Raw genomic sequence first — 22,594 nt, forward strand, 5'->3', positions numbered from 1 at the left:
TTGCAGTGACAGTAGTGATTGTGTAATATAAAATCGAAAAACCACTGAAATTCGCCAGTTATGGTAAGCTAAGCAACCATAACTCGCGCCACCAACATGCACTGCTAAGACTAACACCCAGGACATCAAAGATGACATCACAAATATCATTGATGACATCACATGTCTAGCCCCTTCTTTTCTGTTCACTGCCATATTTAGGCCAGGTGGTTTTATTTACTGACAGTCAAAATTATCTTTCAAAGGATATCACATTTATAGATATTGCTATTCTCACATGTTATTACACTACTTTCCTTAGAATTTAATCGCATCTTATGATGTACATATATAGAGGAGGAAGCAGGCCTGAAACACAGCAATCATTTTTGTGCGTGAATACAATCATGTAGATTATACACAGTTGCTAATAATACTGCCTCTTGTTTGCTTACTTTACTCTCCATATATAAGCCCCATATTTGTATGCACTGTAGTCTATTTGTTTTGTGTGTATTAGAAATATGTAGTAAGTGATGCATTATTAGCTACTTAATACATGTTTCACAGTACAGAAAAGTCTGATACAGAAGCATTCACCGTTTTATTATATATAACTTTGGGAACTTACAAATATAGCAACTCTATGGTGTATGCTGCAGCCAATACCTACATTTCTATATGAGTAGGTTCCTGTACTAGAAAGAACACTGCAATGGAATGTTCTTTAGAACACTACATTGCATAATGAAGTATGTAGTTTATTACACATTTCCCGATAATCCCTGATACTTTTTTGCCAGTATTAATTTCACAACCCCTGGTATGAAAAGTAAATGACATGTGATGTCGTCAGTAATGTCATCAGTGATATTTGTGATGTCATGGCAGCCTGCAAAACCCTACGAACATATTACCACAAGCACTCTTTTTCCCTTTCAAACCTATCCTACCTTCAAATCACATAGCCGGTCCCAGGTAGACATTTTCGTCCCTAGCGGTAATGGCCAGTAGCCAGATTGTCCGCGTCGTGACCTTATGCCATGACCCAGACAATCTGGCTACTGCCCACGGCCACAGGCCATACCTCAGTCACGAAAGGTATATGACTATTGTTTGTACCTACATTATTACACTTGTCAAAAATTAAAACACGGGCACATTTGCAAAACCATGCTTTAATGTCCTTGGCAATGCTCCTCACAAGATTGCTCGAAATCCGCCCATGTTTTATTTTTTAAAGATTGCTCAAAATCCGCCCATGTTTTATTTTTTAAAAAGTGTCAAGATGTATGTATGTACATACAATAGTCAAATAACTTGGCCTCCACTTGACAAATTCCATTCAGCCTTTACACAAACATTGATGGTTGGGTCTATAATCTTTCTAAAAACTTTTGCCCACATTCATCAAATAGCAACAAAGTTATAAGCCATCTAAAAATGTTGAGACCCCCCCCTATAATTTTGCCCCTCTTGAGAAAATCCCACCAAACTTTAGCAAACCATTTATATCTAGATCCAAAATTGTTTTGCCAAATGTTGTGCAGATTCGTCAAATGACACCACATTTATATGCCTTTACAATATTTTGGGACCCCCTCTCTAATTTTACCCCCTCTTGACAGAATCCCACAAAACGTAGCAAAATTACATTCATTCATTGAGTCGCGCAAAAGTTATAAGCCATCCAAAAACTGCTTTTCCCCAACCATGTAATGCAGAAATAGATACAGATGTCCTAGGACATCTGAAGTGTCCGCGAACACCACAGGACTGCCCCAGGACATCTGGAGTGTTCCCGGCCTTTCGGGGGGTGAAACAACCGATTTTTTGGCTTCTTTTGGCCATACCCAATCCAATCCTCATCACACCCCACATCCCCAGAGATTGTTGATTTTGACAAGTGAAATGCTGCTTTTTTAAAAATGTTTTTACTGCGGTGTTCGCAGACTCCAAAAAAGTCTGAATCCAAGATGGCGGGCATTTCAGGAAAACCGATGCATTTTGTTTTCTCACCACCCAGTCAGCGGCCGCGTCCCAATGTCCGCGGACACGCAAAAGTCAGTGAATTTTTTTGGCCAATCAGAGGCCAGTCTGCGGACAGTACAGCCAATCAGAGGCCATTCCGCAGACCGAACAGGGAAGTGAGTCTGCGGACCGGACATGGATATCATTAATTTTTTTGCCTTACATTTTGGTCGTTTAAAAAAAACACTACTGGACAGATTTACACCAAATTAACAAAAGCACGCTTTCAGGACCAAGTCGCCGCTAATGCCGCAAATTTGGTGAAAATCCATCCAGTGTTTTTGTGTGGTATTTTACTGGCCATTTCATTATTCATTGTGCTGTTATTGGGCCTATAATAAATGGTATATTTGTGTATTCTACTTTCTAATTGTAATTCTTGGTGTTTCACTGTGTGCTAATTGGAGCCCCCTGATCACCATCACGCCTCCTGAGATTTAGCCTTGACTCCTCTCCAAGCTACCACGACTTGGTCTTGGTATCTTCCCAGAAGCGTCCCCTGTTCATCTATCAAGGGTGGCCTCCTAAACATCTATCCACCAGGCCAGAGTTTAGAAATCCAGTTTCCGAGAAATCGGCTTGTAAATTATTGCTACTTCATCGAAAACCTTCGACTGTATGCTCACTAAATACGAACATTTGCAACTTTATTGTTGAAATGTACTATTTATTAAAACTACAATAGCTATTTACACTGTAAGATAGAAATTAAGGTATTACAGGTCATCGTCTGAGTCCTGGAATTCATTTTCATCATCTACAAAAAATCGTTCACATAGCTCTTGGTTGCCGCCACACTTAGTCCTGTGCACCTTAGTAACTGAGCTCGGAATTTTTCAATTGCACAGCACACCGTCCATTGACGCATGCACACCGTACCAGCTGTATGATTGATTGTGGTGCACACGGAAATGTACACCTAGTAGGAGAATATTGATCTGTCTTCTCCCACCTCAATTGTGATGGCTCTGGGAGATCCTGCTGTTGATCAGCGCGTTGTGACTCCAGCACCTGTTAATGAGTCCTTGCTATGTATGGTATTAGAGAGGGTCTTGTTGGTGGCAGATTTTCACTTTGCATCTTTTTTTTTTGTGAACACCCACCACAGTTGACCAATGTCCGAAATATTTGTTCCTTGCGAGTAGACTTAACAAATGAATAGCTCTATCTTTTGGTCATCTTCCTTCTTAAATTCTCCTAAACATCTAAGTCTTCCAGGATTTCTTTTTCTGAAGTCTTAAAATTTCCAGAAAGATAGTTTTCCTTTCTTCGTAGAGCACCTGGTAACATCACACCCTGAAAGAGCATGAAGGCCTAGTATTGCCTGCATTTTTGTAGGCCCTAACCAGGAGCATGCATGTTTGAGATCTATAAATCTTCTATTGGTTCCAACTCTTGTGATAAACCATGCTGTCAGATTGGAAAAAAACAGTGACCATAACATTGAAAGGACAAAAACATTGGTATCGGGTGAACACATGTGGATGGTAGTAGCATGAGGACATGATGCATCATTGGAGTGAAGAATTCTTTGTGTCTGCCTCCTGATGTGTGCTTTCAATGTCTCAACATCATTTCTATCTGATGACGTGGCTTCATTGCTCCAGCTGGCTACCAGACTTCTTTTTCTCCTCTTTGCATGCAGAATTGCTTTATTTGAGAGGTAAGCTGTTAACTCGTCTTTAGTTTTAGAATGCAATAGGAGGGTTGTCATGGAAACATTTTCAATATATATTTGTAGGATCTGTAATTTTGTACTAAACCAGTGTTACTTTTCCTGCTCTTTTTCTTCATGTGGATTTCTTGAGTGAATTTTCTAGGTAGATATTTAATACTAAATGAGTCATTGTACTTGAGCAAATAAGGTTACATTTTCTTGTTAAATTAAATTGCAAGATCATGGCATGTCTTCATGACTGTTTCTGCAGTGCTTGCAATTTTGCCATTCCATCAAGGACAGCTGCTGAATGTTTACTTTCCTGCAGATAATCTGTCCTCAGTAACATATGAAGAGACCTCTGTCGTGTTAGAAACCTCTGTATGTTCTTCCGGTATCTTCATCAGCTTGTTTACAGCTTAAATCATTGTATCATCTAAGTTGAACATTGAAAGAGGTACTGCAGAGAATTTATTACTCATGTACATCAACGTCAGTACCACTTCCTGAAGCAATCGGCAACGTGTGAACAAGAAAGATCCGCTTTCAACTGCACTATGGTATCTTCTACTTTTGTCTCAACTCTGCGTGCACCTTTTACACAGCTGAAGGTTCGTTCTTCATTGGAGCCCACAGGCTACAACTGTCTGATTCAATCCAGCCTTCTTTAAAGCTGTTCTACATTTGTCAACCTTTTTCTGGCATTCTTGATGTGTCCTTCTGAATTCTTTCATCAAAACTGCCTTTATCAAGTTCTTTTCCATCATAATTCACAGGATTGGTCAATGTCATGTTAGATCTGTTGAACATTTTCCTTTTGGTGTGTTCCTTCGGATGCTGTTAGGTGGTGATGTTTTGACTGTAATCTGTGATTCCTGCAATTTCTTTGCCTGAACAGCTGAGGAGAGGCTAAAAAGAATCATGCTGGAGCTTATTTCTTTTGAGTAAAATTAACCACAGCAAGTAGTTTTATTACCCTGCTTTGATTATCCAGAGCTTCATCTGAACCTAAAGCTCCAAAAGGTACTTTTGACTTGCTTACTCCCCATTGCCTTTCGGAAACTCACTCCACTAGTCTGGGTTTTTGCTTTCAATCTTTCTTTTCTGCTAAGTACCATGCTATCATACTTGCATAACTTATCAAAACAAGGGCAAAAAAGTACTTGATACAAGGTTTAAATCCCAGTTTGCAGTTCCGACTGTTCTGATAAATCAAAGTGCTGTGTCCACCATATGAATGTACTGAAGACCAACTCTGAGTCTTGGTTTTACATGAGATTGTTTAGCCTCAAATAATTGCATTTTAGCCATCGCAATCAAATTTGTCAGAACGGTCGCAACATAATTATGGACTGATTGTTTCTTGAGAATCATCCACTTGTAAACTTTTAAGTAACTTCTTAAGCTCAGGTTCTGTCTTTTCCTTTATTTCAACATTCTCTTTGTAGAATTAATTGATGATGCATTTGAAAAGTGCAACGTGTGTGCTTAAACTACTCTCCTTAAGCACTTCCCCGATAGGATCTTCGACACAACATTGCAATCATAAAGTACAGTTAAGGTGGCCTCAATGCCTGTACTATCCAGGAAAAAACCAATAACTCGAAGCATTGCCATTATGTGTAGCTCACCTAGTATAAGCATCCAGTTCTTTGACATGCCTTTTTTTTTAGCCATAGTCATTGCCCCAGATAACATTTGGGAGTGTTTTGCTCCCTATTTTTTTAAAAGTTGTGTGTAAAATGATTTTTCTAGGGAGTAAAAATATAAATCCTATTCCCAATAAGAGTATTCTATAAGCAAGTAAAAATACATTTTAATAGAAAAACTGAAATGTTTTTGTAATATTTATTTCTTTGCACCTTGTTATTCATTCACTTTAAAAGATACATGCTTACCTCTTCCAATCAGGCAGTTAAGCTAGTAGTTTCGTCCTGTGGTACTGTGTACTGCTGATCCAAACATATCCATGGAGCTGTGAGGATGAAAGCAGGGAAGCAAGACTCTAGATGTCTTTTTCCTATTTTTTTTGTTGGGAGTATTTTTACTCCCAGTTCTTATATTTCTTTTTGAGGATTTGCCCAGTTTCTGGGAGTAAAAGTGGCCAATACACCCCTTATCTGTATGGTTGGCCAAAGCTAATTTTAAAACGGGCTTGTAAACAGCCAAGATCCAATGCTACAAGTGTTTTTGATTCTGGAGTAACAGATGTTCTCCAACTTGAATGTGAGCTGTTTGTTGCTTGTTGGGCTGGCATCTAAGTGGGAGTACAGACTCTAGTTTCTTTAGTTGGAGGATCACTTATAATGGAATTGTAGGCTGGCCAAATCAGAAGTGTAGTGAGTGCTTCTGACTGTCTCGCATTAATCAGCCTCAGTGTCTTCAGTGAGATTACAATGTGTATCCAGCAACTCGTCATCGAAACATTGTTGAAAATTACTCAACGGCAAGACTTCCGCCATCATCCAAAATAGGTCCTGAAGCCTGTTGGAATCTAAAATAACCTTATTCCTCTGTGTATAATCAGTGACTTGACGTCTTACAGGATTCTGTGGTCTCCACCCTTTGGGTATGTTGCAAGACATTACCTCAGACAGTGTCTGCAGAATCTTCTGCAGTGATCCAAGTGATGGTCCTGATATTTCAATTGGGTTTAGGACATCTGACCCCTCCTTCTACTGATAGACCACCATAACTGCACAGTGCAAAGTTCCTTTACCATATGGAGTATCCTTGAAATCAATGTCATCAGCACAGTAGACCAATCTAACTCTTAGGGAACGCACAATCCTCCACACTCATCCATTTGTTTTATTACCTCTGTGGCTATCTGTGTCTCAAACCGAAGGACTCTGGCGTAATCTATAGAAGCTCCCAGGCTATGCAGAAATTAATGATGAATTTGCTGTGGGTAGCTGTGTGCATTGTGAGTCCAACTGCCACTTGCAAGGGCTTGTCGTGGGTATGTTTTGTGGTAGAAGTACTTGCGAAGGAAGCTTGCTGTGGCGATAGCATTTCATATATAAACATCTGACAATTTATGAGCCCTGTTCATTACAGTGGTATCTCGCTTTTCTGAATTACTTTTCATATCCATCTGTCCTTGACAGCACCACATGTAAAAAAACAACTTCCTTTGGAATCTCAGCTAAATTCACTTCTAAAATTCAATTGAATTTCTGTTTTTCTCAAGTTAGTACGGCTCTCTGTAAAATCATAACTGCTTCAAGAAGGGTTTTCCTATTTTTCTCCATATCCTTCTTATGCATGCATCTGCTGTTACTTTCAGTGAGACTCATGGTTCATTTACCCTTTTGGGATTACCAAAAATAATGCCAATATATTAAAGCTCTTCTATGACACTTTTGATTTCTTTTCTTGTTTTCATCTCTCCTTCTAAACCGTTGTTAGCTTTAATTTTCCTGTAAAGCTTTTCAATTTCCCCCATTGTCAAGTTGCCTTCAAGGAGAACATTACTGATTGAAGATACACATTCAACATTAGTTTCTTTGTGAGACAGTGAATGTGGCTGCATAATGCCGCTTAGTGTAGGCTTGCATCATAAGACATTCACTTCATGTGTTCCAACATAGCTTGTGTTATGCAATTTCCCTTTTGTGAGGGTGTTGAGGATCTGTACACTTGCTAAAACGAATCTTCAATGTGTCATTGTTGGACAGTTCTACTGCTCTCTTCTAAATGATGCCTGCTGAATTAGTTGCCATCAACTATAATTGATTTTTCTTTTTCAAAAGAAGCTTTTATTTCTGTCGTACATAGGTATTTCTGCTCTCGTAGTGTAGCTTTATTGTACTACTTCCTCTTCTTCATGGCTGGAGCATACTGATGGTAGGGACAGCGTCGCTAGCTAGATGGCTACCAGAGTTCCCGAAGGAGTGCACAAGTAAGGACAAGAGCAACCTACAGGCACAGATTTATTCACACTCTGGACAGAAACCTGAAACCAAGATCTAGGCACTACCAGAAGGGGAAAATCCTCCGAATAAAGTATTGACGGTGGAGTTATTCGATAGATCACTGAAGGTGCACCTACCACACCCAAAAGATTACCAGCTCAAGATCATATAGGGGATTGAGTCCAATATAAAGACTGCAAAATTTCATCCAGAGTAGAAGATGCAGATTGTTGGAAAGTGTAGTTGTCTAACTTCATTAAATCCCATGGTGAAGTTTTCCAATAACAGCTGTCCTGGGGGGGGGGGGGGGGGGGGGGGGCGGTCGGATAACTATCTGGGTGAGGAGTCTGTGGTAACAGAATCCATTGAAAATATTATCGGTAAGTAATTTTTCCCTTTTGTTTTATTCATACTAGAATAAGGCTGTGTCTTAACCGTCTGTAAAACAATGTCCTTTTTCAAAGTTTATAAAAATGTTTTTTTTTTTCCATCAGAATCCTATTGGGCGTATAAATCTAGCCAATTGTACAAACAGGAAAATTGAACCTGCTAACAGAGAATTCTGTGCTAGACCAAATACATTTGAGTTAATTACAGTCCGACCACAAAGAGAAGAGGACCGAGAAACACTAGTCAGTCAATGCAGAGACACGCTTTGTGTCACCAAGTACGTACATTGCTTTGAAAAAGTAACTTGCTCATGTATGATATCCAAGATTAACTGCAAATGTCTGAAAGTGTTGACCTTAAATACTTTTTCTGCAGTGTTGTGGAAGATTCGAATGACTGAATACTAGTCTTCTATTCTTAGGCTTGTAAATGCATTTGTCTCAATTTTGAAGCCCCATGAACATATTTTAGGGCAGAATATAGTAATAAACATGTAGGATGTTTAAAATCTCAAACTTAATGTGCAGAGTTGGCAGCTGAAGAGCAGCGTATTACACCTTACATCAGTTTAGCATAGTCATTTTCTATTTATTGAATATAGGGGTGTGACTTTGAACAGGAATACTAGACCTAAGCATAGAGTTGAGTGGGGAATTCCTTGTTTAGGCTGCCTTTACAAAGGACTCGTTATCTGAAAGGTCACTACTTGGCAAGGTGTTTTTGTAATGGGATTTGAACTGGAGACACGGATTAAGGAACAGATATAAATAACTCACAATGAAAACCTAGTGCCATGGCATATTGTAATATACATACTTAAATATATTTGTGTGAGGGCTAGCTAGGAAGGATATGCTGGGGGCAGAGAGGGCTGTGAGATGACCCTACACAGTCTAATAGGTGGATCTGAAGCCTGGCCTTAAACAATTCTAAAGATGGGCATTCCGGTGATGGGGTCAAGTTTAGAGAAGTGGTTGTAGGCACATGAAGAGCCAGTTTGAGAGGAGTGCAGTGATGCAGTCAGCAAGGTTAGATGGTGGCAAGACCTGAATAATTTATGGATAAGTGTAGGAATTCTAAAGAGTGATTCTTCATGGAGCACCACCCTGAGTGTTATCAGTCTAATGGTGGGAAGATCAGGTAGTCAACAGATGGTGTTTGTGGCAAAGGTGAGGGCTTTTTGATGGGACCCTACCACAGTTTTAAGTTGATTAATTTGTGTTGAGACCTTTTGACCAAGTTACTGAAGTGCTAAATCTTTTAGAATGGGTCACTTGTACTGCAACAGATTTGTCACGTTTTAGTATGTGTCATTAAAATGTTTGATATATTCATTGTCTGGTTACATTACTTTGTTTCAGAGTTTTAACATTGTGTGCTGACACATTTTAGTGCGTCAGTACAATTCCATAGCAAATGCAACAAATGTTGAATTTTATTCAGATTGAACTTCTTGCACTGACTTTAGTTTATTAATGGTTGATAAATGATTTTGTAAAAATGTGCTTCTTTCCTTTACAGAAATTGGTTGTCTGCTGACACAAAAGATGAGCGCAACTTCTGGATGCAAAAATTGAACCAAGTTCTTGTTGATCTTCGTATGTGGCAACCGGATTCCTGTTATAAACCTATTGGAAAGCCTTAAAGAACTGAGACATATTTTTTTATTGCACAAAAAGAAATTCTCTTTACAAATTGCTCTGCATCGAATGTTTGCTTAGCAACAGAATAAGCAATCCGTTTGTTCGGTACATGTTCATGGTGGGAGTCTGCAATGTAAAGTTTCTTCTAAACCAGATGGAATGCAGTAATTGCTGCCCTCCTGACATTAGAATTGTTTACTGAATGTTTTCCTATCTCAGAGGTGTGCAAGATGAACCTATGCATCAATTGCATCAACTATAAAGTTTCTTTATGCATTTACGTTTGTGTACATGATGTCCAAGATAAAGGGAAACTGCTGAATCCCCCTCCCGCAATGGTGGATTGGAATTCAAATTGCATCTCGTTTCCAATTAATGGGTTCTATGCTACAGACGTAAACACAGCCATATATATCCATGAATTTTCCAAAGAGCACCTTGTTTGTCACATTTGTTTCATATAATGAATGTTGAAGACTGACTTGTCTAACTTTTTCATTTCAAAATTATAACAATCAGCGGTTTTTACTATATGTGCTATTAAGTTGTATTGTTTGCTACAAAATGCTCGGTGAAGGCTTCCTTAACACTAAGCTAGTATTGAGAGGGTTTCGCAAGCAAAGTAGCCACTATCCATAAATGTAGATCCCTTTTCCTTAAAATATTTAACTGAAAATAAGTATTGTATATAAGATATTGTGGACAAGGCAAAGCATGGTGTCCACTTTTTATGGTTTACAGGTGTTCATTTACATTTTTGAATGCAATGTGTTGCACATTTTAATTGCTTATGTTATGCATTTTGTTCCTGTACCTTCTCCGCATAAACAACCAAAGGTAATATTTTTAGAACTCCAAAACCCATTCCTGTTACCCAAAATATATTCCTCTGCTAGTTGCATCAGTTGCAGGAAATGGATTAGCCATTTCTTCTTGAGCTCTAGGAACAAATGTGTATTTCAGTATTTTTAATTGATCCAATTTCTTTTTACAAAGCTGCTACTTATTATTGCCAGCTAATGCTTTACTGGCCCTTTATTTGTATCATAGAAATGTTTGTAAATACGAGTTTTTTGTATCTGTCTGTGGTGATCTTGAACTACTTTGAAAAGAGCAAAACAACTTGCAATATCTTACCCTTCCTCTTCCAGTTAAACATTTGCAGTGGAACGCTTGCTTCGGATTCACATTTTGGATTTTTGGTGGGACAGTGTTCTCCTACTTGCACAGTTTTGTGGGGCGATGTTGTGTTGGTTTCTTATATTCTTCTTTGGAACACTAAAACACTGTAACTCATCACTTCTGCTTCACGCCTTCATGTTGGATCCTGTCATCCTGCATCTTTATCACATTTTGTCTTTTTCATGTTTTTATATGGTTAGCAAAGTGTTCTCCATTCAGTATCCTTCAAAAATAAAAAAAATCAATACACGTTTTGACACTCATCTTTTATGGAGCACGATTACGTTGACATTTACTTCTTTTGAAAGTGCTTGTTTTATAGTTTACATTTTTGTTCTTTGCTCCCTTCAAATTACTGAAAATAATTGGATACAACTCCGGTTTCAAAAGAATCTGAAATCTGAGACAGCATGAGTCCCCCAAATTGTTAAATGAGCTTCCTGCTCGGTGGGAACACCTGAAACTCAGTGCTTAGATGGGAAAATGCTAGTTCAACCTTCAATTCTTCCTGCTCATCCTGCTCTTTCAGGGTGGTCTCAAACATGTTCAACCTGAGAGTACAGGTCAGTCCCGAAACCAGGGCAATCTTAGTACTCACCTGCTAGGAATTGACTGCCCTTACTCCAGCCGACGTTTCATGCTCACCTACAGAACAGTGGCTTGTTTAACCTTCAACCGCAAACCACTTTGGTCCCCACTTCTCATTCCACTTGGTGCAGAAGGCCATCTGTGCACCAGACATTGAGGTAACCATGCGGATTGGTTTCTTTAACGGAAGATTAAAAAAATGCTCCCAGCATCCCCAATATTCTAATCCCCGTCCCCTTTCCTCCATCCTGCATGGGTGTCCCTTGCTAGGGAAGGGAGCAACATTTTTCACCAGAAAAATAACACTTTCCCTTTAAATTAATACACGCGTGTGAGCGCGGCCTAGGGAGCATGCGCTCCCTTAACCACACCTACTGATTGATGCCACACCGAAGTCCTCTTTTCCGTGTTGACTGGGGCAGACCGGTTTTACCAGCGCTCGTGGTTAAGTCCTTCTGGACCTGTAATTCCATGTGCTTTCCCATAGTTTTGTTTAGAGTAGAATAATTCTATTAAATCTGTTTCAGATACTACAAATACTTCCAGGGATACACCGTCCACCGGTGCCCCAGCCTGTCCCCGGTGCATGTCGTCTGCGGCAGACTTCAGTAAGTGCCAGTCGTATGACGGTTCTTTTCCCGCGTCAGACCTGCACACCCTCTGCTTCCAGTGCCTGGGAGAAGACCACGGATGTGAAGGCTGCTCAGCATGCAACTCGCTCACTCCCCGGTCCCTCAAGAACTGGTTTGAACGGTGGAGGGAGCTGTTCTCCGGGTCACCGTTGGAGCACATAAAGGAGTACGTGCCGAGGAAGGGTCTGTCCGCAGCAAGAAGGGTACTGAGGCTACAGCAGCTACATGCCTCTCGGCCGAGGGGTCCAAGGATCCTCCCAGTCCCGCTGTCTAGGAACCAAGGGGCTCGCACACCGGGACTTGTCCTGAGAGGCTTTGCCCTAGTACCAAGTCTAGGCCTGAGGGGGCACCAAAACGCAATGCAGACAGCACTACCGGCCTCATGGCCGAGGGCCAACAGCCTACCAGACATATGCCTGAGGTGCAGGGAGGGACAGAGCCTATGCATACCAGCAAACAGGCAGAACCCAGGCCCATGTCATCCACGGATCCACGTGCAGAAGGTGCAGACAAAATGGCAGCGCACAGAGACAAGATGGCGGCCCGACCAGAAACCTGCCAATTCAATAGCCAGAAGCCCGCCCATCCGTCGAACCTATAAGGCAGGAAACCACTGCATGGTCAGAATGGGTACTTATGCCTCAGGTCACTTGGTGCACAACTTACCTGACAATCATGGGACAAGCACGCGACACAGAAGCATTTTTGTCGCATTGTGCAGGCGGGCAACGGGTATTTATGTCCCCAGCCAGCCTGCAAGGAGCATTTCTTTGATGATACTCCTACGTCCTGTCCCCTTTCCTCCATCCTGTATGGGCGTCCCTCTCTAGGGACGGGAACAGAACGTTTCTATCAGAAAAAAAGAACACTTACCCTCTTTAAATTTACAGGCTCTGGGCGCAGCCCTGGGAGCATGCGCTCCCCTAACTCCGCCCACTGGCGCCACTTCCCCAGTCCTCTTCTACTTTGATCAGAACGGGCCTCTTTCAGCGCTTCTTGGTGAGACCTTAAGCCTCGTAATTCCATGCGCTTTCCCTAATATCTTTTCAAATTTTTCATGTATTTTGGAACACTCGCATGTCCCCGGCGCATGTCGACCGCAGCTGGCTTCAGCAGGTGTCAGTCGTGCGACGTTTCCTTCCCCACATCGGATCTGCACGCGCTTTGCCTCCGGTGCCTCGGGGAAGACCATGGATGGGAAGGCTGCTCAGCGTGCAACGCTCTCACACCCCGATCCCCCAGAAGCAGGCTGGCGCGGTGGAGAGAGTTGTTCTCCAGGACTTTGCCAGAGAGCATTAAGGAATATGTATGCAGGAAGACCAAGAAGGTAAGGGCTCTCAAAAGCCCCCCAGGGGCGACTCCTTCTCTGGGAAGCCTACTGACATCAGACCTTTGCACCGGCAACAAGGACACAGAGGCTCTTAGCTACCGGCTTAATGGCTGACGGGTCTAAGGGCCCTAACAGTTCCACCACTGATGGGCCGATGGGCTCGGGTTCCGGGGCATATTCTGAGGGGCTTAGCTCTGCTACCGGGCACACGCCTGACGGGGTGCCTACATGTAGTGCAGACAGAACTTATTGGCGAGGACCAGTTGCCTACCAGGCCCACTCCTGAGGTGCAGGGTGGGGTAACGCTGATGCGTCCAGGCATGCAACCGAGCCCACGTCGTCCACAGTGGCACGTGCGGAAGGCAGTGCCAAAATAACGGCACGTGCAGACAAGATGGCACCCTAGACAGACGCCCGCCAACACAGTGAACTGCAAAGGCGCAAGCCTGGGGCCAGGGCAGATTGGGGTCCTATGTCTTCGGTTACTTGGACCACATCATACCCGACATTCTCGGGTCAGCCAATGTACCATGAGGGCATGTACTTGCAAGGAGGGAGCAGACAGCAGGCCTTTACTCCAGCACAGCTGGTGCAGGATCGCAGCCGGCCCGCTTGCAAGGATCGTTTTTTGGACACGTTTTTTACCTTTGTGCGGCCCCCACAGATGGGGGGTGGGGAGGACATCCTCAAGGGCATAATCCAACAGATGCTGCCTCCCACGCTGCTATCCCAGCTGGTGCCTGTGCAGCCTTTACCTCCTCTGCCACCGTTGCCCATGCCTCCGTCAATTCCGGTAGTGGTGCCTACACCTCCAGCCCCAGTGCCTGGGCCTTCTTCACCGTCAGAATTATCACCTGCGTACCTAGGTGTCCCTTCCAACACAGGTGACCAAGACACTGATGAGGAGCAGGACACACCTTCGATGGTATTCCATGACAGGATTGCCTGGTTAGCCGATTACCTGGGCATTCCTCAGCCACAGAGGGAGCTGCTGGAGTCAGGGGTACTGTCGGAGGTGCTCACCATCAAAGCAGAATCCAGATGGGGCATCGCTTTACAGAAGTCTGTGGAGGCCCTTGCGAAGAAGGATGGCTCAAGCCCACTCAGCCAACAAATAACAGGCTGGATGCCAAGTTCAGGCAGGTGGAGGGAGTCACTCTATTGTCGGTGCATCCCCAGCCACAGTCTTCAGTCATCGCGGCAGCATCTATGAATGCCAAGCTCCACCACGAGCAATGCAACTTCAGCTTTGCTTGGCAAGAAAGAGAAAATGCTTGAGGCCTATGGGAAGGTCTACTCTAACGCGGGACTGAACCTCATGCAAGCCAGCGCCATCCTGGCAGTGGCTAACCAACAGCTGTGGAGACCGATGGCAGACTTCTTGCTGGCTGACAAATTAGCCTCTTTCAGGGGGGGGGGGGCTCCTTGCAGAAGTGAAACACGTGGCACAGGTTATCATGGAGTTTACGGTGGCCCACATACTGCGAGCAGGGCTATCTGTATGGCAACTGACATGAGGAGGATGACATGGCTCAAGGCAACCAGATTCAATCCTGGTGTTCGGGACAGGATCCTAGACCTACCCTTTGAGGGCGGTGTCCACTCCGTGGACTAGAAGCTAGATTTAAAAAGAGCAGCTCAGACAACCAAGTCCATGGCCATTCTCGTCAAGTCAGCCGCCAAAACTTTCTCACATGCCACTCGATCAGACAGAGACCGATCCTTTGGCAGTTACAGGGTTTCCAGGAGCGCCGTTTCAGGCAACCGGACAGGCCACCCAGCCAACATAGGCGAAAACAAATCTTTGCACAAGGGCTTTTTTCAGTTCCCCCCGGTCATCTGCCTCATACCCAAAAATAAAGCAAGGACGGCTTGTCTTGGGTCCACAGCAACCCAATCGGGGGCAGGCTGGCCCTGCAGTGTCAAGCTTTGCATTCAGGGTTCAGACTTATGGGTGATTTCGGTAATCTCCTCTGGCTTCAGACTCCCTCTTTCATTCCCTCTCCCTTTAGGCCACTCCCCATCCCCCCCACCCCCTCCAACATATGGGGACACCTTCACTCTTGGCGGAGATTCGTTCCCTGGTGGAGAGCGAAGCGGTGGAGGGGGTTCCTCTCCCTCAGCAGGGGCAGGGCTTTTACTCTGGCATCTTTGCCATTCAAAAGAATTAGGCTGGCCTGCGAGTGGTCCTGGATCTTTCCTTCCTCAATCTATACCTACCTCTGCAGAAGTTCAAAATGGCGACGCTAGCGCTTATAGCGGATACGCTGTGTGGAGGAGACTGGACGTGCTCATTGGATCTGAAAGACGCATATTTGCATGTCCCCATAGTGCAGCACCTTCGCTCCTTCCTCAGGGTCCGGGTCATGGGGTTGCACTTTCATACCTGTCTGGAAGAGCACTTTTGAATCGAGCTACATCCCACAGAAGCTGCTCTTTCTCTGCCGGCATTGCGAGCTGCCTGAGGCTTTTGCCGTGAATCAAACAACAACGCGCTTCCTGGAGGAGGCGTGGTCACAGCGGCACGTGATCTCATCACGTGATTTTGGCACCCTTAAAGGACAGAGGCTGCCGCCCGCCTAGTGTGTCCTTACCTGTCTGGAAGAGCACTTTTGAATCGAGCTACATCCCACAGAAGCTGCTCTTCCTCTGCCGGCACTGCGAGCTGCCTGAGGCTCTTGCCGTGAATCAAACACCAACGTGCTTCCTGGAGGAGGCGTGGTCACAGCGGGACGTGATCTCATCACGTGATTTTGGCACCCTTGAAAGGACAGAAGCTACCACCCTTGCGACGTTAAGCCCGTCGGAGTCAAGCCCACTGGCTGTTGTGCGGCTGTTTGGCGCGACCAGCAGACGGGAGACTGCGGAGGTGTTTCCTCTTTGATCCCGCCCCCGACACAAAGTGGAACAGGCATTTCTTCAACTCGCGTCTGTACAAGGACCAAGTGCAAACCGATAGCTCTAACCTGTGAGCCAAACTGCGGCGACGAGTGGCACTGTAATGAAGATATTTGCGCTTGTTTGCCCACAAGTCCCGGAACTATCCGATGCTGGACCACAAACAAGGGGCAAGACCTTACAACAAAGGCGAATACTAAACCCCTGGACACTGGCTAAATCTCCAGGAAGAAACGCAAAGGTAACCCAACAACTCAAGAGTGAAGACATCACTCAGATAGAGAATGAACCATTAAAAAACCGTCAAAAAACAGAAGTATCACCGGTAAACGGGAGAAAATTACAACTGACAACTCAGATACCCTCCCTCTACACCTTAGCAGCAAAGGCAGCGGGCTTATGCGAAAAACAAGGTAAAACGTCCAGGACGAGCAAACCTGAAACAAGCATGTAAACTACTTACCATCACAGATTTGAACCTTAGCATCAGACTTCTGCACATCAGAACTCTCTCCACTCAATATAGATGCAGTAGAAATAAACACAGCTCTGTTCCATTCTCCATTTGAAGTAACGGACTTAGAACTTTTAAACGCAACCAGTCAAACCAGCAAACTATCTGGCGCTAATACTACCATAGACAATGCCCCAGCAATCACTGAGATCCAGTGTATCGAAGACAGGAGCACCTCTATGATCGCAGACTCAGTACCTTCCACCGAAGAGTCCCTTGAAAAAATCAAATTAGAGACCAGTGCGCGAAACATAAAGGACCTAACAAAACAGCCAAATCAACCGAAGCTCTGCAATACTCAACTTAAAACAGAAGACAAAAAGCAAAGTGCTCCCCCTGATCCGGTAAAAAAAAAAAAGACTGTCTACAAAAATCCGAATCACAGCGGCAGCTTGCCAATGAGGCTCGAGACACACGGCTGACGGAAAAACTAAAATCTGATTACCTTGATGTCGAAGCCAAACTGACGGCAAGCTTCCAAAAGAGAGCAAATATAAAGAACGAAGAAAATTGGTCATCCGACTTGAAAAAATCGCTTCACAACCCAGATGCTCGACACCAAGCCACTACCAGCACACCAATAACAAACTCTCGATCTGAAAAAGAATGAATCAAGGTCCATAGAACACTGCGACGTACCGACTAAATCGCATTATGTCGATAATGACACCAAACATGGCCAAAACAGAAGAAAAACATATGAAAATGAAAGCCAAAATAACCACGAGGCTGGAGTCAAACCCAACCTCTCAACTGCAGCAGCAATGCAAATTCACAATAACGTTTTGGCAGCGACAACATTGGCGTTATGCCCATTCATTAATCTCTACCAGACTCTTCTCGAAACTATGAACAAACTATTCTGATGACAAATCTTACTTCGAAAATAACAGCAATTGACGAATTCACACAACTCCTACACTGCAAAATCGTTAAGGAGACAGAACAATCAACACAGTGGCAAACAATCCAGAAAGAACAGATATTAAAAGACCAATCTTCTAAAGATGACCTAATGGCGGCCTTACTTGAATCCATCAAATGGATGCATCAAAACGAAATTAGAAAAGACCCCCAAACCGAATGCTACAGCCATAGCTGTGCCTATAAAGAACAATTCCCTAAACCTGGTGCTGGCCCAAATGAAAACACGGAACCAATCCAGAGACCATCAGCTGGGCTTTTTCCTGACTGTCACGATAGCACTGAAACCTCCAAGTAACACCGACCAGAACCCATCCAATAGTTGCTCTCAAAGTAACACAGCAACCACATCAGAAATAACTGTTTTAGCAAATTTTCAAAACTGCCAAAAACCACCAACCCCTCACCCACAAGAAATATCTCAAAAAAACCACACGATTGAGGGGCGGTTAAAAGACGGTAGTTCAACCTTACCGAGAAAAAAAAAACAAATGAGATTGCTATCCAAACAGATACTTCTGAAAAAAACAACTCATCTTCATTTGGAATCTTTTCGGACCCAGCAAAAAAAGGATATTGGAATGTAAAAGGACTAACAAGTGAGACCGTAATTCCAACCACGAAGCCATCAACGAACGCGCATAAAATCAATCCAAGGAAACCTTTGCGTAAAGCAGCCAAATCTTTCATCTGTAATCTAACCACACCAAAGAAGACAGCTCTATTTCAACGAGCAAAGCCCCAAGAAAAAGCTCCAACCTGCCCAAAAGCAGCTGCAATCATAGGAAAGATCCCCGCCATTGCAATTAAAAACATGAACCAAAAAAAACGTCGGCGACTCGATTCTGAAAGTCAGTAAAGTCTCTCCTCCTCTGCCTTGTCTATTGATCTTTGCGATCTCTCCACATACTCAAATGATCAGATCACTGAAGGAACAAGTATGTGCGGACTTGATCACAATCTAACTCTAAAAGACATAAAAACAAAGGAAGACATTGCGGAAAAACTAAAATGGAAGAAGAAAAAAAAAACCTCAAGGACCAACCCCACTGTTAAACACGAAAAAAGTCAAACTACTACCAAATCAGAATGAAAGTGCATTTAACAGGAACTCCAAATTAAACCCTAAATTAACACGAACACAGCAGCAAAAACCAAACTCATTTTATAGGAAAGAGTATTCAAAAAACTGCACACAAATAAAACTACGACTGCAGAAAATCCACGCAGACGATGAAGTGAACTTAAACCGCAGCAACATCATGAAACTACTTAAATGCATTCCCGCGCTGCGCACAGTAACCTCTGAGGATATATCGATCGTGGAATACGCAACAGAAAGAACCTCGGACCAGGTACTGCTCCACATCAACTCTCTGGCCGTAAGAAGAACGCTACTGGATGCAAAAGATGATCTCCTGCAATTCGGATTCGATCTCTCTATCGAACCCCAGGAATACACCAAACTCGCCCATGCACATGAAAGAAATCTTGCCCCAGAGACTCAAATGGAACAAAGACAACTAAGGGATCATCTATCCAAGTCAAGCCTAGAGAAAGACAAAAAGCATCTAGAACAGCAAAACTCAAGAAGAAAATATCATACAATCGCCCGTAATTAGCTAGATACCGAATGTCTTACTCAGGATCAGACTTTAATATCCTGGAACACAAGAGGCTTTGTACACCTGTTAAACACTTTCCCAGTAAATCTTGATGGAAACTTTGCTACATGTCTACAAGAAACATGGTTGCGAGAACATCCCACCAGAGACGGCTATACAATTCTATTAAACCCAGCTGGAAAAAACAAGAAAGGAAGACCCTTCTCTGGATTACTAACGATGATCAAACACTCTGCACACTGGCAAGTGAAAGAAACCTTTAACCCAAACTTGTTTGTGCAAGGAACACTACTCGAACAGCATAACAATTCACCTGATAAAAAAACACGGATGCTGCTCATAAATATTTACTGGAACTCGGCAATGATCACCTCTGCTGAATTCATTAATTCTGTAATAACAATAATAGACACTCAGCTAACCCTTGAAAATAATCTCGAAATGATATGTGGCGACCTAAACAATACGTGGTTTGAGATGGATGACCAAACGTCAAAACAAAAGCGCAAAACATTTGAAAAATTATCAGCAGCGGCCAAATTATGGCAGACGGCCATGAAGACTCGAAACTGCACACTGCTGAATGGACAGGCGCAAGGAGATTCACCGGCCAATACAACCTGGCAGCAAAATCAAAGTAAACATTAGACTACATCTGGATCTCTCATAACCTACTAGAAAAAGTCACAACTAAAGGTGACTCAAACCATTGACAGCGACCACTCTCCATTGAAGATGACATGGCAAATGAGCAAGCACCCTTCATCGACCAAATACGACAACGAGGTCTGGACAAACGCAACTGGAACTCTGCTCCGGATCAATGGGCAGCAGATTTCTCAGCTTACCGCCAGGTTTGATCAATTTACAGTCGGAAAAGATTCAAACTATGTACCACTTTTAAGCAAATTCATGGTGCAAACAACCTCAAAAGGGACAGCCGGCCATTATCACCTACATAAATTTAGTAATCAGTTATTAAAAGAAAAAAAAACATTTCTACAAGACATCAGAAAAAGAAAGCAAATCATCCTAACCAAGACGAACAGTTGCGCCATCGACGACAACGCTATCGAAACTGGGTCAAATCGTTCTCCACCCAAAGGGACCAAGAACGAGCAGAAACAATGCTAGAACTATTCCAAAAACATAACTCGAGGGAAATTTGGGCCATTCTGAACGCTGGCAACACCAAGACCAATCAAGCCGTGATTAACGAAGTACCCCCCCAGCTTTGGGAATCATACTTCTTCTATCTATTTAACGATGGTGATAACAAAAAGGAAACTATGCAAGGAACACCCACAGAACGATGGAATGTAGCAGAGTCTCGTATTAACATCACAAATGCAATCAAGCTATTAAAGAATTAAAGAGCTCCGGGCCCTGATAACATCTCAAACATGATGCTCAAAAAAGAACCAGAGCGATGGGCACAGTTTATCGAAATACTATTTGAAAAAATAGAAACCAACCAAGCAATACCTGCTTCTTGGCGAACAGCCGTGGTAGTGCCAATTTACAAAAAGGGACCAAGAGCCGACCCTGCAAACTACCAACCGATAGCTTTGCTAGATACAATCGGGAAATTATTCGCCTTTTTTTTTACAAAAAAAAAAACCTCAGCTTGGGCAAAACAAAAAAAACATACTGTCGACAAACAGGCTTTACTAAAGGCGTGGGCATTGAAGTAAATCTACTACTACTAAACCTGCTAAAACTTGGCTCGTTAAAAGGCAAGAAACCCCTCCTCTTAGCATTTGTAGACATGCGGCAAGCTTTCGACAAAATCAATCGAAACCTCCTTTGGCAAAAACGTACACAATGGAAATGCCCTCCACACATACTGAACCCGATAAGAGCACTTCATGAAGAAACTTCGCTTCGTATTCGAACCAACCAGAATGGAGACCTAACACACTCAATCCCAACATCCAAGAGCGTCAAACAAGGATGTCCGCTGGCTGCACTGCTATTTAAACTATTCATTTCCGACTTACCCATCCACCTGAAAGAAGTAAGGTGCTTCCCTCCAAGAATCGATGGTCAAGATCTAAATTGTATTCCATACGCAGACAATATTGTTCTGGCTGACCAGACAGTAACAGGATTACAGTGTTTATTGACCAAACTAAACACCTATCTCACAAGAAACATGCTTGAGATCAACACAGCCAAAATCATAAAAATGAATAACACGATGGGCCAGAAATCAAACCAATTTAAATGGCATGTGACAAACGAGGAAATCGAAACAACAACGTCAATACGCTACCTCGGAATCATTTTCAGCACGTCCATCAGAGAGTGGCCATGGTATCAAGATCTGCGAAACCGAATGAAAACATATGCTCTACAAGGGCTGAAATTACATAACGAATACGGAAAATTCTCAGCCCGTCCACTACTAACATTCTACCAAAACAAAGTACTCCCAGCAATTACATTCGGAGCAGAATGTGCATGGAACCTAAACTCCAAAGTATGGGCCGTTCTAGAAGGGCTCTTCTGGCGTAAAGCCCTACGACTACCAAGATATGTCTCGATGATGAGCCTGCGATATGAACTAGGGATAAATTCTCTATACGATTCAACACTCTGGAAAGCATGCGCACTCCTCTGCAAAATAAGAGAACAACCGGGAGAACCAGCCTACAGAATACTTCATCCAGGCACAGTCAGCGCAAATTCACAGATACTAAGAGAATGGAGCAACAAAGTAGATCAAATCATGAGCGCTGACATCGAAACTGATTCCTTGCAACACCATCCGCAGCTTGTCAAACGCCTTCAACAGTGGGGATGGATTCTGAACTGTGAAAAAAGAATTCAACTCAAACACACTTCCGTCAGGGAACGCACTGAACAGACTAAATGTCCAGCCAAATTACCTAATCAAATGCTCGTCTCGCAATCATCGAGACCAATTTCTGCGTTTGCGGCTAAATGCATTACAAACAAACGAAATGAGATGGACAAGAAAAAACCAGGATCAAAAAGATGACAAATGTAGATACTGCAAAAAAGACACGTAATCACTCTACCATTTGATCATAAACTGCAATGCTATCTTAAGCCAAAGGACTTTACATTTGGGCTTCTGCTTTCCAAAAAAGTGTCAGGAGTCTGCATTTACAATACAAGGTACTACCATTCAGCCTGAATTCAGCACCCAGGGTCTTCACAAGGCTCATGAATGAAGTTGTGGTTCTGCTCTGGGCAGAGGGCAATCATGAATACCTATACCTCAACGACTGGTTAATCCGAGCAGGGTCTCCGTAGCA

The 22,594-nt window shown here is 43.1% G+C and overlaps 1 protein-coding gene across 4 annotated transcripts in view; it reads left to right on the forward strand.

Moving 5' to 3' along the window:
- The window catches only part of ANLN (anillin, actin binding protein), a 728,409-nt gene that overhangs the window by 691,904 nt on the left and 13,911 nt on the right, over positions 1-22,594 (forward strand). For 3 of the 4 annotated variants that reach the window (XM_069613259.1, XM_069613262.1, XM_069613261.1), the window contains exons 23-24: positions 8,079-8,251; positions 9,496-9,756. The exons of the other annotated variant lie outside the window; for it this stretch is intronic. In XM_069613259.1, coding sequence (XP_069469360.1) covers positions 8,079-8,251; positions 9,496-9,619 — 297 coding nt within the window. In that variant the 3' untranslated portion in view covers positions 9,620-9,756. Of the gene's footprint in view, positions 1-8,078; positions 8,252-9,495; positions 9,757-22,594 lie in introns of those variants that run through there. 4 annotated transcript variants of the gene reach the window in all.

The sequence above is a fragment of the Ambystoma mexicanum genome, chromosome 5p, assembly GCF_040938575.1.
Source record: "Ambystoma mexicanum isolate Mex_15411 chromosome 5p, UKY_AmexF1_1, whole genome shotgun sequence".
NCBI lineage: Eukaryota > Metazoa > Chordata > Amphibia > Caudata > Ambystomatidae > Ambystoma > Ambystoma mexicanum.